Here is an 18,147-nt window from a genome sequence, read left to right on the forward strand (position 1 = left end):
ACACAAAAGCATGCGAAATAAACAATGGCATAATTATGAGGCTGAGTAACGAAATAATTGTGAGGTCTGTTTTTAGCAAAGTTAGGTCGTTGTCATCCCATCTTTTTTCTTGGATTTTATTTGAATAGTGGAAGAAGCTATGTTTTTCACATCGTTTCTAGATTTCCATTTCTTGTCGGCAATTTAATAATTTAATATAGTCAAAAGTTAACATGACAGAATTGATACGTAGTTCAAGATATTATTTGTAATTAAAATTCATTTAATATATTCATTTATAAATTGGAAGGAGAAAATATTTTTAGGAATAAGAAGCTACGTAATTAAATGTTAACCTTAAATGATGTGAGGCATTTTTGGATTTTACAAAATTATAATATTCTCGCTGACTATTCTTTCATTAAAATCCAATTCGATAAGTAATAGTACGTGGCGGATTGCCAAAAATTAAGTTTTTCAACATTGGTTTAATGTAGTGTGACAAGTTATCATACAACCACGGTCACGTGGGAAATTTAATACACTGAAAACTTCATATTATTAATGGGTGATATGAAATTTGAAAGAAAAGTGATGGATTACAGCTAAATGCTTCAATTCAACAATCACATATATATTTGCTAATATAAATTCAAATTAATTTCTCCAATCTTTTCAATCCGATTGTAACATCTCCAATATTGTAAAAATCTGGATCAGAGCATCCACATTCATGTTCTTGCCAACGAGCACGGATGTGGGTCCGGACTCACTTTTACTCCCTGCTCTTAGGCAAGAGCACAACACTCACATTCGTGCTCTTCCGCAAGGACAAGCTCAAGGGTCCCACCATTCTATTATTCAATTTAAATAAAAACATTTTCGCAATATTAAAATGCATTAAAATTACCCGTAATAATATTACAAATTATAAAAAAATTTAAAAATTACATAATTAAAATCCTAAAAATTGAGATTGAGAGAGTTGTTTGGTATAGTGTCATTTTTTGTGTTTGAAATGAGAGTATTTATAGATGAAAGTATGAATTTTGGGGTAAAAATAATGAAAAAATAAATTAAAAGTGTGGAAAAAATGGATATATTTTATTAGGAAGTGGGAAAATAATTTTTTTATTAAATCTGAAATTTTCAGTTTTTTACAATTTTTTTAAAAAATAATAATAATAAATGATAAACCAACGAGCCAATCAGAGCATGCCACGTCGACGCCTCGTGCTCTTGCCGTTGGCACGGACTTGCTCTATGCATATAGCAGCACCCTGCCGTCGGCAAGAGTACAGCGGCGGGCAGGGCTTGTCCTTGCCGTCGGCAAGGACACCGCTGTGGATGCTGAAGGCAAGGACACCGCTGTGGATGCTCTCAGATATTTCCTAGACAGTAACAAACACCCAGTTCATGCACATAAAAGTATTTTTTGGACTATGTGCGGTTTTAATTGTGGCCAAAAGAAAGATGTCTAATTTCACCAGTTTTTTCATCTTAAATTACATTTCAAGGATATATCTATAGTTTTTTGGTACTAAATTCAAATAATTTAGATGGCCTGACACAAAATTTCTACTTGTACAAAATCTGCATCATAGCTTACGCTTCATTTAATATGTAAACATCACATGTGCTCAGCCAAACATGGCACTATTCATGCATAGATTAAACATTAATATACCCAAAGATAACTATACAACAATCACTCCAAAATGATCACTTCTTGCATAATTGCATGTGAGAAGCCAACCCTTTAGGTCTAGAATACAACAGATATTGACTAAATAATCAAACATATAAGTGAACAAGACATTTTATACAATTGCATTCAATCATACATATATTTACCAAATTCTATAACAAACTTTTTCTTAACTTTTTCTTACCTGGCCTTCCTATTGCCACATTTGAGTCTTCTGCTTCCATCCGCGTCTTTTGTTCCGAGTCTGTGGCGTGTCGAGCTAGCTCCTAACACGTATCTGCCCCCATCCATGAGGATCTTTCACTTCCCTCTCGAAGCTCGCCGCAACAAGAATCAAAATTGATTCGAATCAGTTATGTTGCAAAATCAACCTAGAGATGCTACCACATACTACCAATAATCTCCACAAGAGCATCTCCCATCTTTGAAATGATGAAACACTTTTGAATCTCCTACAACAATCTCCCTCTTTGTAACGAGTGAGATCTTCTTCGTTGCAGAATGACAATCTTCACACAACCTCACGTTCTTTCTTATAAGCACGGTCTGCCCTCTTGCTGTCTTGATCAGACCAAAATAAGTAGCCAGCCTTACACTGTGGAACATTGGAGAATTACCTCTGGCTTTCAATGACTCTACCAGCTTGAGCTTAGAAACACCCAAAGAATGGAGGTTGTCTTCACCTATCATTCTTGAAAGAATATCAAGAACTTCATAGACAGCATAGCTCTCACCATGTGATTTGTCATGATTCTTGAAATTGTGAGTTACACCATTGTGCTCAACTATGCTGCAGCTGCTGGTCATCTTCAATCCTTGTTTCTTCATCAAATTTCTAACGCGTTCCACATCTTCCCATCTCCCGACTTCAGCATACATGTTGGCAAGCAAGACATAGCACCCAGTGTTATCACTGTCTAGAGAGAAAATACGATCTGCAGCCAGCTCAGCCATCGTGATGTCTCGGTGATGCCGGCTAGCAGCTAACAGAGATCCCCATATCCGAGAAGTTGGCTCCAGTGGCATTTCCTCTATGAGGCATTTAGCACGTTCAAGATTCCCAGCCCGGCCTAATAAATCAAGCATACAACCATAATGTTCTATGCCAGGATCGACTCCATAATCCCTCTTCATCGAGTAAAAAAACTCCCAACCATCATCTAGCAAGCCTGCAATGCTGCAAGCCGACAGAAGGGAAACAAACGTGCTTCCATTTGGCTCATGGCCCTCATTTATCATGTCAGAGAAAAGCCCAAAGCAATATGCTCCATAGCCATGAATAGCATACGCCATGATGATAGTGTTCCATGAGACAAGATCCTTAAACTCCAATGTATCAAAAACTTCACGGGCAGCCTCAAGATCCCCACATTTCGAATACATATGGATCAAGGCATTAGCGACAGAAACACCTAACGAAATCCCCAATTTATAGATCAGGGCATGAATCTGTTCCCCTTCTTTTGGTAAAGCGATTTCAGCATAGGCAGCAAGAGTCGAAGTGAATGTCATCCCATCAGGCACATAAGGCTCAAGCTGCAAATCTTTAAACGTTTCCATGGCTTCTCTTTCCTTTGAATTCTGGACAAAAGCAGCAATCATAGTATTCCACGACACTAAGTTCCTAGCCTTCATACGGCAAAACACACTTTCTGCAAGCACTAATCTCCCACATTTACCATACATATCAACAAGAGCAGTCTCCAATACTAAATGAGACAAATACCCTTTTCTCAACGCATATCCATGAACGGCTTTGCCTTGTAACTGAGATCTGAGGTTTGAGCAAGACAGAAGCAGGTTAATCAATGTGACAGTATCCGGTGCCACATAGTTATCACCATCTTGCATCTTTTCCACACAAGAAAACGACTCAAATGGTTTACCATTCACTGCAAATGCACCAATCATTGAATTCCAAACAACCACATTCTTCTCTACAATTCTCTCGAAAAATCTCTCAGCATAATCGACCTGACCACATTTCCCAAACATATCAATGACGGAGCTCTGAATCATTGGATCTAGATCAAGCCCGTTTCTAACCACTAGGCAAAAGATCTCCTTTCCACTCAGAAAACGACGCTCAAGCACACAAGCACCCAATGCACTTACACAACTGATCCTGTCGAGTCCAGCTCGGACAGTCTGCATCTTCTTGAAACACATCAATGAGCTCCAGCCATCTCCAACCAAAACATACCCTCTTACCATTGAATTCCACGAAACTAAATCCCTCACCGGCATCCTCTCAAAAACTCTCTCCGATTCCTCAATGCAGCCAAACTTAGCATACATCACAATCAGTGCGTTACATATATACACATCTTCATCAAAACCAAGCTTAATAACCATTGAGTGAACATTCCGCCCTTCCTTCAAACCAACACACGCCTTGATCACGAAAGGGAAAGTGAAATTATCAGCTTCGATCCCTTCAATTTGCATCCGATAATACATCTCCACAGCTTCTTGAAACATTCCTGAATCAACTAAACCCCTTATCATCACATTCCAAACAAAAATGTCCGATTTATCCATTTTGTCAAACAGTTGGAGTGCGGTCTCCAAACGACCAGAACTCACATAATAAAGCAGTCTTTTAATCGACAAAATAGAACCCTCGACGCTTCTAAACTTTCTTCTTCTTGGGGAGGTGGTGTTTTTCCTCGAATTATGGCGTCTGATTCGAAGCTCATGATTCGGGGATTTGTTTGAAGCTTGGATTATTGCAGGAAAATATCTGTATTCTGAGGTGGGAGGTACTATCTGGAGCCGAAGATTTAGCAAATCTTTAGCCATTTTTTCTTGGCACTCGCTAGCAGATAATTTTTGAAATAGAAACTGGATTCGAGAGAAAGACCGTTATTTTAGTTATTGGCATTGTAGAATGATTTTCCTCTTTCAGCTGGCATTCTTTCTTTTCGATTTTGACAAAAAATTTGTTGAAAATCTCTGTAATCAATTTTGACCTTTAACCTAAACTAAATGCGACTCGTGGAAGGTTTTATGGGCCCTTGTAGAATTTGATACACAAATAGTGAATTAATTAATTAATGTACGGATAAAAGATAATATGATATTGTGTCCAAAGATGAAAAAGAAATAAGTAGACACATGAATTTAATTTATACAAATAAACATCGTTTGCGTTTTTATATTTTGAAGACACATAAATTTAGTTTATACAAATAAAGATAGTGTTGATTTTGTTCTCAAATCTTCAATCTAACACGTACCTCTTCAGTCTTCACTGTATGATAGAGTACTACTAATATTACTAAACTCATTTTCATAAAATTATGCTCAACATTCTGCCGTTGCACGAATGTTCATGCTAGATTATACGTTATGAAACCAGCTAGTATTTTGTTTTATTTTGTGTTTATAAATGATGTAACCATTTATATAATTCATGGAGTCGTAAAATATACACAATATTATTCAAAAGCAAAGCGGTTTTAACAAAAAAAATAATGATTCATTTCCAGCTGAAACGCCTTAAAATAAATAGTCCAAGGCATTTCCACAAAAATATGAATAAATATGCTTAAATTAACTCGAAATAACAAAATAAATACAATAATGAAATCATATATCTTCAGGAATGCTCTGTAGAACTGGCCTCCACGAAAGCCGGCTTCTACTCGCCGCCCTCAAAATCTGCCTTCTACGCATCAAATTCAGCCGCTGCTCTAGCGATAAATGCGTCGCCGCCGCCTCCGCCGTCCGCCTCCCCCAGCCTCCGCCATTTTCCCTGATCGCCTCTAGCACCTGCTTTAGATCTTCCTTCCTCACCACGATCTTCATCCGTCCATCCTCCGCCGCGATTTCTCCGCCGTTAATGTGCGAAATCGCCTCCATAATACTGCTCGCCGCAGGTTTGTGAATTCTTCCCGATCTCGAGAACCTTCTCCTCGGCGACGATTTGTCTTCCATTTCGTTTCCCCCTTTATACGGTACGGTTGAACTGCTTCTCGATTGCTTGCTTATTTCTGTACTGTTCGCTGCAGTTGGGTGATCTGAATTGATTTTTCATGCTGCCAATTTATAGTGTACTCAATCGGATAAAATATTAGCTCCATGAGTAGTAATCGAATTATTAAAGTTCCGTCGTAAATAAAATAAAATAAAATAGTTTTGACTTTGCTTCCAGCGCTTTTTAGCTAGATTTTTGTGATTTAAATTACGTATTTCAACCGGATTATTATTAAAAATTGGACGATGATTATTAGTTAAACAAGCAAGCCCCGCGCCCTTTGCGTGGATGTTTTGCTAACGTTTAACCTGATATTTGTTAGAGTAAAGGCCAAAATTGGTCCTGAACATATAGTCATTTTACGATTTTGGTCCTAAACATTATCTTTTGGATTTTTTAGTCCTACACATATGGACATTTGATCATTTTGGTCATCCGTCAATATTTCCGTTAAAAACTAACGGTCAACATTATCTTTTGGATTTTTTGGTCCTGCACATATGGACATTTGATCATTTTGGTCCTCCGTCAACATTTTCGTTAAAAACTAACGGAAGATAATGTTGACGGAGGACCAAAATGACCGTTAGTTTTTAACGAAAATGTTGACGGAGGACCAAAATGATCAAAATTCCATATGTGCAGGACCAAAATGATCAAATATCCATATGTGCAGGACCAAAAAATCCAAAAGATAATGTTGACCGTTAGTTTTTAACGAAAATGTTGACGGGGGACCAAAATGATCAAATTTCCATATGTGCAGTACCAAAATGATCAAATGTCCATATGTGCAGGACCAAAAAATCCAAAAGATAATGTTTAGGACCAAAATCGTAAAATGGCTATATGTTCAGGACCAATTTTGGCCTTTACTCTATTTTTTAATTATCATAAATTCGTATGAATATGTCTAAGTGTGAAAACAGTCACCGCCGATCACATGCAAAATCCAAAATTAGCGGCAAATTTTAATCGAGTAAATAGTCTATAATCGTGCTTTGTTCTAGAACTTAGATTAAATTAAATAAATAGCATATTTAATACTAGTTCATACTATAATATGATTTGTAAGATGGTGATTAGTGATTACATATTTACATTGTTACTACAAAAATTGTAGCATTTGATTTTACTAGTAAGTTGTAACTTGTAACCAAACTCGGCCGTCTAATTTATTGGACGTAAACAAATTACTTTGGAAAACTGCAACAAAATTAAATTATTTGTGAATGGGTGACATCAGAATCACATGTACAACGTATCTACTTATCATGGTTTATAAGTTACAAGTGTAAAGAGTGGCATGATAATCGGCCACATATTTAATTCTAAGTAAATTAATTAGTTGGAGTCGGTGGAGGTTATAGACCCTTTGATCAAAATTATGGACAAAATTAAAAGACAGATGGCAAAGCGCGGTTGATTGGGTGGGTGGGTGGTAAGGTTGGAGCTGATATTTGTAGTTGGTCGAACAGAAATGCCTAGTTTAATATGAACAGCACATCATGCTATTGCTAACACACCCTCTTCCAACTCATTGTAATCTTCACAATTAATAACCAAAATATAGAGGCACATTAAGTTCTCAATTAATAACGAAATTTCTAATTCATTTTTGTATCTTAGGAAGCTCAAGTCCTCTCATAATTCATTTCTTAAAGGTTCGACAATATTGTCTCTCATGAGATGAGAGAGTCTTGTATGAGAATGACTAAATCTTTGTAAAAAAATTTATATGATTATACACTTACGAAATTATATTAACCTTATTATAAATGTCAACCTCAAACTAAATACAGAACCATGTTATAAACTCATTTGGAGAATTGGAGGGTGTTGAGCTGAGCTTATAAGCTCTTTATATAATTATATTAGTACATAAGCTGAATAAAAATTTATATGTTCTGCGTATTTTTTGCCAAAATAAATTTTTAAACATTTTATAAGTGATCGAAGCTTATAATTTGCTAGTATGAAATAAGTTTGGCCGGACACAAGCTTATTCTTAGTTCTATATTTCGAAGGGAAGTCACCCAGTTGGGCCTATAGGGCCTTTCTTATCAAACATTAAAAATACTAGTCCATTACATTATCTAATAAATAATACTCCATCAATTCCGCGGTAATAGTCATTTCTTTTCGACACAAAGATTAAGAAAGAGATATGTAGTATATTAAATAAATAGATAATAAAGTAGGAGAGATCAAAAAATAGAGAGAATAAAGTAAGAGCGAGAAAATATGTTACTTTTTGCTAAGAGGAGAAATGATTCAACTGATATGAAATGTTCCAAAATGGAAAAATGACTCAACTACTATGGAATGGATAAAATATTCAATAAACTAATTATGTTAGTATAAAAACTAATATTCCACATATAATACTAATTTTATAAATTTCAGAAGCTCTCATAACATATGGGTTTCCTAACAATAGCCCAAAAAGAAATTTGAAGCCCAAACTAAGAATATAATATTTTTATTGTTGTCATTTCTATCTGATTCGTTTTCCTCTAAATACATCGAATATTTGAAAAAATAAAACAATACTCCTATTTTATGTCCATATCGCTCCTCCTGTCAAACTCAAAGTAAAATATCATGAAAATAAAAAATGGTTTAGCTTATTGGTATTTTGCAGAGAGCAAATGGCGACCAGACTTAAAAAAGATCTTAAAAAAGATGTGTCCGATAAACAACAAAAACAGAAAAGCCAAAAAAAAAGCAGGCACGTGACAGACAGACAGAAAAACAAACCAGATTCAAATGAACACACATCACACGCTTCCCACGAGGCTTTTGTCCCTTTAACCCGCTCTCTTACTAATTCTAAGCACTAAACTTCAAACATCACCTGCTCACACTCAGACCCGATCTCTTGTCCTAATCCTTCTTCATTTGTCCGAATATCCCAACCAGATAAATATGCAATAATTAAATAAGCAATAATATGTTCTGTATAAATCATAAGATGGATCTCATCTTTACAACATTGAGATCTGCTAAAAGAAACAAATAAATTATCAATTCGATCTCCCAAAAGTAGAGCACATGTAAATCGGATCTCATCACTGAAAAATATTCGATTTTTCCAGAAAACTAGTTCAGAAAATAATTAAATAAGTAATGACAAAAAACAAAGCTGCTTTAGACTTAAGGCGTGCCTAATTCAACAAAAGCCTCCTTTTTCTCGACTCTTTTACATCATCACAAAAAAAAGAAAGAGTGACAATTCAACTCCATCAAGAAATTATCACATTTCATCTCCAAGTGTGTGATTCCCATTATTTTCACTTCAATATTAAAAATGTGATTCGCATCAAGAATCTTCATTAAAATTTAAAAAAACCCAAATAGAAAAGAGGGGGAAAATACACATGACAGTACAAGAAAATTATTTTAATTTGTTTGATATATTTAGGAGGAGAAAACAACGCAATGGACCTCACATGACTCATCGTCACGTGCCCATGTCGACACACCCCAATAATCAATATGCTACTTCAACACCTCAACAAAATCAATCAATCAAGTAGTAGGGAGTATTTTAAATGCCAGTATTATAGTACTAAAAAAACACAAGGAGCAGGTACTCTTTGGGGGAAAAGGACATTCTGATTTACTTGGCAGTCTAGGCAGCTGCAATAAATTCAAACTACATTCTCAAATATCTCCTACATTTACAACTACTATCAATTCTCAATTTTGACTTTTAAAACCCCAACAAACATCTAATTCATTAAAATTTGGATGAAAACAACCCCAATTTCACATAATTTTCCACTACCATACATCAGCAAATCTAAATCCAACAAATAAATAAACAAGAATTGCTTAAAGAAATCATAATGCTATTCATTCAAATTGAATTCAATAACCAAAACATAATGATAAATTAAACCCATAAGTAGTTAACAAAAAAAAAGACCCCCAAAAAACTAAAAAAAAACAAACAGCAAGAGCGCAGAAGAGAGCAAATCCCCACGCAAATTACAGTACAAAAACAGGAAAATTTGTTCTAATCCGACTTACTCAGGCTTTCTGCAGAGAATCATATGCATCGGCGTGAAGATCCCACTCTCCCCGCCTCTGGTGAGATAATCCGCCGTCACAAACAGCATCTCGTGCACATCCACAACTCCCTTGGGTGCGATTCCGATGAACGCGAGGATGGTGACGAGGATGTGGTTCCTCCAGTAGGCAATCCTCCCCATCTTCAGCCGCGTCCACCACGGCTGCGACGGCGGCTTCGCCAAATCCCTCTCCTGCACGATCTCAAACCCTACCTTCTTCGCCACGGCCGAGATGTCGCTGTAGCACCTCAGCCCGGGGAGCGCGTCGCCCCGCTCGATCCCCTGGATCACCTCGCGGTGCTCCGCATCGTCGCCGCGGTAGAGCTCCGTCGTCACCCACTCGTACGAGACGTAGAGCGCGCCAGGCTTCAGAACCCGGTAGATCTCGCCGTACACCTCCTCCAGCTTCGGCGCGTGGCAGGTGGCCTCGATCGAGTAGGCGCCGTCGAAGCTGTTGTCCTCGAACGGCATCTCGAGGAAGTTGCCGCACACGACCTCGCAGAGGCCGTCGAGGCCGGCCTTCTTGTTGTGCGCGCGCGTGCGCTTCACCTGGTACTCGTTGATCGTGATTCCGACCACATTCGCGCCGGAGTGGGCGGCGATTGCGCGCATCGGGCCGCCGACGCCGCAGCCGGCGTCGAGGATTCGCTTCCCCGGGCCAACGTTGAGCAGATCCACCGCCATCTCCTCGTGGATCCGCGTGGCCTCGCGGTGAGATTTCCCAGGGATTGCGGGGGAGAAGTGGAAGGACTGGCCCCATCCCCACTCGTAGATGTCGGTTACCAGATTGTAGAAGGTGTCGACGAATTCGGGGACCTTCTCCACCTTCTCGATTTCCTTGGGGCGGCGGAAGAAGGACCAGTACTGGTTGTAATTGTCCTGGACTTTCTCCTTCGAGATTGAGCCGCCGGAGAGGTCCACGGCGCGCTTGCCTTTCTGCTCCGCGGATCCGAGGATACAGATGAACCAGTAGAGGCCGCCGGCGAGAACGATGGCGGCGGTGGAAAAGAGAGTGAGGGAATCCATTGTGTAGAGAGAGAGGAGTGAGAGAGTGCGGGTGGTGCAGTGGTGTAGATTGGATTTATTGTGAAGATGTGTAGTGGGGCTTTGATTTGGTGTGGGATGTCTTGGTGGGCCGGCTTTGTAAAACCAATAATGTCGTGACACGTCACCGCGGTTCTTTGATTTGGTTTATTTTGCAAAAAATATTTGTCCTTAATTATTTTGAGATTCATTAATCCACACTGTCTACCCTATGGATTATCGTTGGGATTATCTTAAAGAGAATACACTGGCTAGCATTAGCTGTTAACTTTTTTAATTTATTACTAGTACCAGAAAATTCTTTTTGGATATTGATTGTGTTTTATTTGGGTGTAATCGAATCCCTTATTAATTCATTAATTTTTTTGAATATATCTGAATTACAGAGAATTGTAGTTTGGTTTACCATGTTGTTCGAGATAAAAGATATTGGTATGATTTAATACAATAATAATATAAATTGGTTGTGGAAGTTAAGTAAGACTTAAATTTGACTAGACGAGGAGTGAAAAATATCACAATATCAGGTACTCCTATATCCTAAGTTGACGAAAACTTACTGTATGTACTATTTATTATTCAATTAATGTTCAATACCTAGTAGTACTACAATAACTAGATAATATTAGTATGATTTAAAGAATAATATCTTTGCTATAATAGAGACTGCTGTAACACATGCACAAATCTTTAATTTACTTTATATATTAATTCAAATTTATAAAATTTAGCATATTTATTTATACAACATAAAATAAAAATGACTCGGTTGTAGTATCAGAATAAATATAAGCATAATTTGAACATAATACAACAACTTTTTTTTTAACCAAATAGAAATAGTAATAGATGAATCATCATTAATCTATAAAGTTAATTGTTGCAAAATATAATGAACCTCAATATATAAAACGGAACATATTCTTTTATTTAAGTATCAATTGCTATATTAGCGTGAAAACTAATTAATCATAATCTTTTATTTAAAGAATTAATTACCACATTTAATACCTTACTTTATAATATCATAGTCATAGAAGAAGTATAAAAAAAATTGGAAACATTCTAGGGTTGCCTTATTCCGCCGCAGCACCACTTCTCAACCCTAAAACATGAAACGCAGTCTCCACTGCTGTTTCATCAATGACCGTCCTTTTAATTTTCGCCAAACGAATCAATGAAGATAACCCTATTTATTTCTCCAAATGAATTACATAAGATAGCCATATTTCCATCTTGTTCTTTGGAGGATGTAAAGAAACCTTCTCAAGCTCGACGTTGAAACCGATCAAGATCTGCGAAAACCCCAAGCTACACAGAAGCTTTGTTGCATGAAATGTAAAGCACACAATGCGTTTACGTGGTTCGGCTCAATCGAACCTACGTCCACGTGAGAATCACGAAACTCTTTATTCTCTCTCTCTAATTTACAAGTACAATCGAAGGAATCAATACAACTCACAACAAGAACTAATACACTCAAGAATCAATGGAAATACGCTCTAGGCTTAACAACAAAACCCTCTTTCTCACTAACTCCTCACAAAGATAGTGTATCTCACTATTGAGTTGATGCAGTTATTTCTCTTGATCAACCGCTTCAGCTGCTTTTATAGCTGATCAAAACCGAGCTGCAAACAGAACTCAACCGCTTCTTCAAACCGCATAGCCGTTGTGTAACCACTTTTCAAATATCCTCTTCATATTGCAAATCAGTCCCCATTCTTCTTTTAGTTATTCATTTGAGCATCCATACTCAACAGAGGATATGCAGCAAGTCCAACCTTTTTTATTTTTTTATTTTTTCATTGTGTAATTTTGATTGGAAGAAGTTGTTTTGTGAATAAGTATTTATAGAAATTTACTTTGTTTCATATAGCAATATAGCAATAAAGTTGGGTTGAGAGTCTCTTCAATTCAACTTATCCTTCTAATTCTTCTAATTCTTGTGTTAATTAGCAATGATTATAGAATAAGAGAACTAATGTGTTAATTATGTAGAATGAAGGGAAAGAAACTCTTCTATTCAACTAACTCTTCTTATTTCTTCTATTTTTATTAAGTCTTTATTTATTTTATTATAGTATTCATATTGGCATTTCAATTATTTTTCTCAAAACTCTCCTTGTATATGTATATAACGGTTCCATCTATACATATATAAAGGGGGAGTTTTGGAGGTATTTATGGAATTACCATTTAAGTTTAAATATATAATTTAGATACTATAATATAGACATTTAAGAATAAACACTATAATATAAACGTTGCCTTCAATTGAATAATTCTTTTATTTTCATAAACGTACGTTAATTTTTTTTTAAATAATAACTATGGCTCTTTTATGTGCAAATCATCCAAAAGTTAATTAAAAAAACAGCAGCACGACTAATAATTAGAAATTTGTGGTTGCCACATTAATTCTCGCAATTATATATTATACGTTTAAATGAACAATACTCATCCCTATAAATCTTTTCTGTTGAATTCTCTTGAATTCTCAACACTCACAATGTCTGATGTTTTTTTTAATAAATATACACTATAATCAAGATATGAAAAAAAGAAAAGAACAAAAAAACGCAAGTCAAAACAATGCAGTTTTATAACTTTTGTCCACAATTGCATCGATTAAATTAAAAGTGTATTTCTTTAATAAATGGACATTAGAAAAATATAATCTACATGATGCTTACTTTTTAACATTAGAATTCTTTAATAAAAATTGAAAAAAATAAAAAAGGTTTTAAAGCAAAATAATATAGATGATATTGGCATATCAAATCGTAAACATTAAAATTGATGATCGTCAATTTATTTAAGACAATTCTTCAGTTACAGATTTACAGCCAAACTTCAAGTAAAAAAAACCTCTACTATCAGTAAGGATTATCAAGTAGGCCGACCCAATGTAAGATATCGAATACAGATCTAAAACCCCCACAATAGAATAAGTGATCAACAAAGTAAAATTGAACTGGGACGAAGGAAGAATTTTATTGATATTTGGCTGATTTGTTAGTCATGATGAGTATATTTTAAAGTTTTTTTTTAAAATTTTAATTAATTAGGATCAACGATGGTTCCCCATCTACCCCCTAAAATGACTCGGACCCCCGACCGTGAAGCGTCTTACCACCGAGCTGCGCTTCGTTGTCTGGATGGGTAGGAACGAGTCGACCTACCTCCCCCAAGCACGGGGCCAGGCTATGCCATGTATAGGCTACCTCTCCCAGCTCCTGGGTCCAGGCCAGTGACTCAAGTTCCCCACAGGGGAAATTAATCCCCAAGATGCGCCTCCCATGGGTCGAACTCGTGACCTCCAGGATGGACGCGGTATCCAGCGCCCTTTACCGCCAGGCCAAGGGGCTTGGATTGAGTATATTTTAAAGTTTTTTTTTGTTAAAATAACTCCTATATAAGGGAGGAAATTACAAATAAACTCCTATACTATAGATAGGAGGAAATTACAGTTGATGTCAAGAGGGCTCGAACTCGACACCTCATGCAATAATGTCTAAGCTCCTTGCCGCTAGGACAAAGGCTCTGGACTGAGTATATTTTAAAGTTAAGGGTTTAGAATTTAGGTTTTAGGGTTTGAGTTTTTCAGCGTATATGGTCACTATATTGCAATGAAATGAAACTCTAATAGGAAGTGTCTCACCATTGTAATCTTAAATTGTAGCTTTTGATAAACAATATCTTAAATTAATTTTACATTTAATATGCTACAAAGTTGAGGATTTTCAGTCTTTCGGTATATTTTAGTAATTTACAAAAAAATGTTCTTATTTTTCAAATAATTTTATAAAATAATTATTATTGTTGGATATTTAAAATATATCTATATATACATATATAAAATGGTAGTTTTGGAAAAATTTAAAATAATGTTGTTTTAATTAAAAATTATCTATCAATTAAAATTATTTTTATTATTTGAAAGGTCAAATAATTATAACTCCATATATAAAAGGGGAGTTTTAAGTTTTTTTAAAATAATGTCATTTTAATTAAAAATTTATATATCAATTAAAATTATTTTTATTATTTGAAAGGTCAAATAATTATAACTCATTTACATAAACGTTTAAAACTAAAATACCAGTAACTAATACCCAAAATAGTAAGTTCATTAACAATCCATATTCCTCAATTTTAGTTTTACTCCTATTGTCATCACACTCCATCAAATGGCGTGAGTAATGGAATGTGATGATGGGGAGCCCTTTGGCTTTTCACTTCTTATAACATTCATTACCTTAATTTTATTGTTTATAGTGTCTTAATTTCATGTATTTCTATATTCTTATTTTGTGCCTATAAAAAGTATCAAGTTGTATATGGATTACACACCAATAAAAGCATTCTCCCTCCCTCATCTCTCAAACTCTTTACATTTTGTTGTGTATTTTAGGATCACTATATTGCTTGATTCTCGGAGCTCCATCAACTTTGTCGGTGCCTAGAACAACATAATTTGTCTTGTGGAAAGAAGTATTCTCTCGACTCGATTTATAGTTTGATTTTTTTTAATTATTTTCGTTGTAATTTTAATTCCAATTACAGTTGTTTTTCCTTTAATTGTAATAGTTAGAATATCGCCAGTATTTGGTTAAAATTTTTTATCTATATATTTCGAACAATTTTTAAGAGAATTGGGACATCCCTAAAACGTGCTCATCTTTACACAATTTATCAAAATTGAGAAAGTGAAAAAGTTTTAACTTTTTGATAATTAGGAAAAGTAAAAGTGGAAATATTTTTGAAGAATTTGTCTAGAACTATGTGTGTGAGATCAATTTAATTTACTTGCAAAAATGTTTAATTGTGAATATGTGCTATACTATTGGAAAAAGAAATTGTTTCTACTCAATGTTCAACAATAAAGTAGTTTATTCAAATAAAATATTCATTTAGTAAATTATCATAATTTTACTACAAACAATATACTAGAATGATTCCATAATTTCATTGTAAATCCACCACATATTTTAATCTTTTTTCCGGATACAACAAATATTTTGTGGATCTACTAATAGTATTTTATGTACCCAAACTTGCAAAGTATAGTTTTATATACCATACCGCCATATGTATTTAATACTTGCAATGTTATGTACCCAAACTTGCAAAAACGTTGTACATCTAAGACCATTTTAAGGTTAAAGTATGTGAGAAATAATTTGGTGATGTTAGAACTATTTTAAAATTATATCATAATTATTTTTGTTTTGATTTTGAATGTCATTGGAACATTTTATGTAATAATTAATATATGGAAGACTCTTAAATTTTGTGACAATAATGAAAAATAGACATTTTGCATAGTCAATATCAATCAAAGTAAAACATTAAATGATAGGTTATAGGTATTTTTTTATGTAAATAGACTGATTTGTATTTAATAAAATTGTACAGATAAATATTATTTTAGACAAAAATAAAATAAAATGACACAACTAGAATTTAGAATCATTAAACTATTTAATATTATTTTTTTATAAAATAGATATATAAAGAATAAGTAATGTTTATACACCAATAAAATTTACTACTTTTATCAAATGTATTATTGTATACATTTAAAATGATTTATGATTGTAACCCATATAACAACATTATTTTTTTATTTCAAATCAATATTTTATATTTTGAAGAAAATAAAATGAATCGTGCATAACACGGGTGTGATACTAGTTATCAATAAGTGTTAGACTTGTTGAATGAAAATCTAAAGATCTAGGACAACTTTTTCTCATATGTATTTTATTTGTGAGTTGGACGGTTTTTTTTGTTTTAATTAATACTGTCTCATTCTATTATTTAGATGTGTATACTAGTAGTATATATAACATACACTATAAATTTATTTTTTAAATACACGTCGCGTTCAATCTCATTACTATATAAGACAGCTGTTAGATTAAATCCAAAACTATGTGACTTGCCCAAAAAATATCATGAACTTTTAAGAATGAGTGAACTGCACCAAAGGCCCTGACTTTTCGCCTTGTAACATCAGAGGCCCCTAACTTTTAAAAATACCACTACAGGGATCTGACAAAACATATAATCACAAATCGTGTTTTTTCGGACCATTAGACCCTCATGGCCTGTAAGGGCAAAATCGGGCTTTTGCATGGCCGTCAGTGCTGTGTCAGCTGCAGCACTGTTGACGGGACATCGAATTGCAATTGGTGTGACAGGTTGCATTGCTTGTTGTCCCCTATTATTTTCACACGCATGAATTGCAATCGGACCTGCATTGAAATTTCACAAAATTTTGCCATTCCAAAACATTTCGCCAGGCTTCTCTATATTTTTTCCATCCAATTCCACCTTCTCTTCATCAATTTGCCATTTCGCCAAAATAATTAGCCTATGCCTATCGCCTCTGCCTTTCACACCATTTTAATCATTTTCATCAATGGCTCCAAAACGGAGACGAAGTGCTGCTGGAGCGTCCTCCGCTCGTAGTTCTTCTAGGCGAAAAAAGAAGCCGGCGACGCCATCGTCTTCGTCACAATCACCTTCGGCATCACCTAGACACAGTAGAAGGGGTCGGGGACCGGAGATAATCGACGTAGACCCAGAAACGTGGAGCATTCGCGATCCTCTGCTTGATTTCTTCTATCCGGAAGAAGAATATAGTAAGTTCAAATTTAAAATTGGTTTTAAGGTTTTTGATTGTGATTTAGGGCTCCGAAAGTTGGTTGATTTGTGAAACTGTTTTGATGTCCTCGTTTGGGAAATTGGTTGGACTGCGACGACGTGACGCGATTCGTTTCCCGATACTATTTGAAGTCAACAATGATCATGCTGTACGAGAATGTCCTCTACCCCATCAATGGGGTAGCCAGTTGGCCGAAGAGCACTGCGGATGGTTCAGTGGAAATGACGCCCCCGAGGTCAAAGCGACAACGTGGTAGGCCGAAGAAACTGAGACGTGAGGAGCCCCAGATTCGTCTTCATGCAGATGGAGGTGAGTCATTGCGTCGCACCTTCGTGATGAAATGTCGTCGGTGCGGTCTAGAAGGTCATAATAGGAGGACATGTAGCAATGATCCTCGGACAGATGCCCGTTCTCAGGTTGGGGAGACTTCGCGTGAACATGATGACAGTACTTTACCTGAATCGTCAAACAATCCCCAACGCCAAGAGGTACTATGCAGTAAGCATATGCAACTATATTATGTAATTGTACACAGTGCTTAAGCATGTATACTTACTACACTATTAATTGTTGCAGCCTAATGTTTCGAATCCGAGACCAAGCAGTCGGACAATGACTCATCCTCAGAGATGCGGCCGCCGCGGTGATCAAGATTGATCGCCTTTACTTATTAACGTTGGTTTGT

The 18,147-nt window shown here is 35.6% G+C and overlaps 2 protein-coding genes across 2 annotated transcripts; both read right to left on the minus strand.

The window, feature by feature from the left end:
• Positions 1-1,638: 1,638 nt before the first annotated feature.
• On the minus strand, positions 1,639-4,647 carry LOC121753413 (pentatricopeptide repeat-containing protein At4g35130, chloroplastic-like). The gene has a single exon (XM_042148714.1). The coding sequence runs from the start codon at positions 4,487-4,489 to the stop codon at positions 2,078-2,080; it is 2,412 nt and encodes an 803-aa protein (XP_042004648.1). The 5' UTR covers positions 4,490-4,647; the 3' UTR covers positions 1,639-2,077.
• A 4,856-nt stretch (positions 4,648-9,503) lies between these two features.
• Positions 9,504-10,821, minus strand: LOC121753152 (24-methylenesterol C-methyltransferase 2-like). Its single transcript, XM_042148347.1, has one exon. The coding sequence runs from the start codon at positions 10,766-10,768 to the stop codon at positions 9,698-9,700; it is 1,071 nt and encodes a 356-aa protein (XP_042004281.1). The 5' UTR covers positions 10,769-10,821; the 3' UTR covers positions 9,504-9,697.
• Between the last annotated feature and the right edge of the window lie 7,326 nt (positions 10,822-18,147).

The sequence above is a fragment of the Salvia splendens genome, chromosome 10, assembly GCF_004379255.2.
Source record: "Salvia splendens isolate huo1 chromosome 10, SspV2, whole genome shotgun sequence".
Classification (NCBI taxonomy): Eukaryota; Viridiplantae; Streptophyta; class Magnoliopsida; order Lamiales; family Lamiaceae; genus Salvia; species Salvia splendens.

Coding starts and splice junctions, on each gene's coding strand:
- LOC121753413 (XM_042148714.1), bottom strand. CDS start 4,489: ATGGCTAAAGATTTGCTAAATCTTCGGCTCCAGATAGTACCTCCCACC.
- LOC121753152 (XM_042148347.1), bottom strand. CDS start 10,768: ATGGATTCCCTCACTCTCTTTTCCACCGCCGCCATCGTTCTCGCCGGC.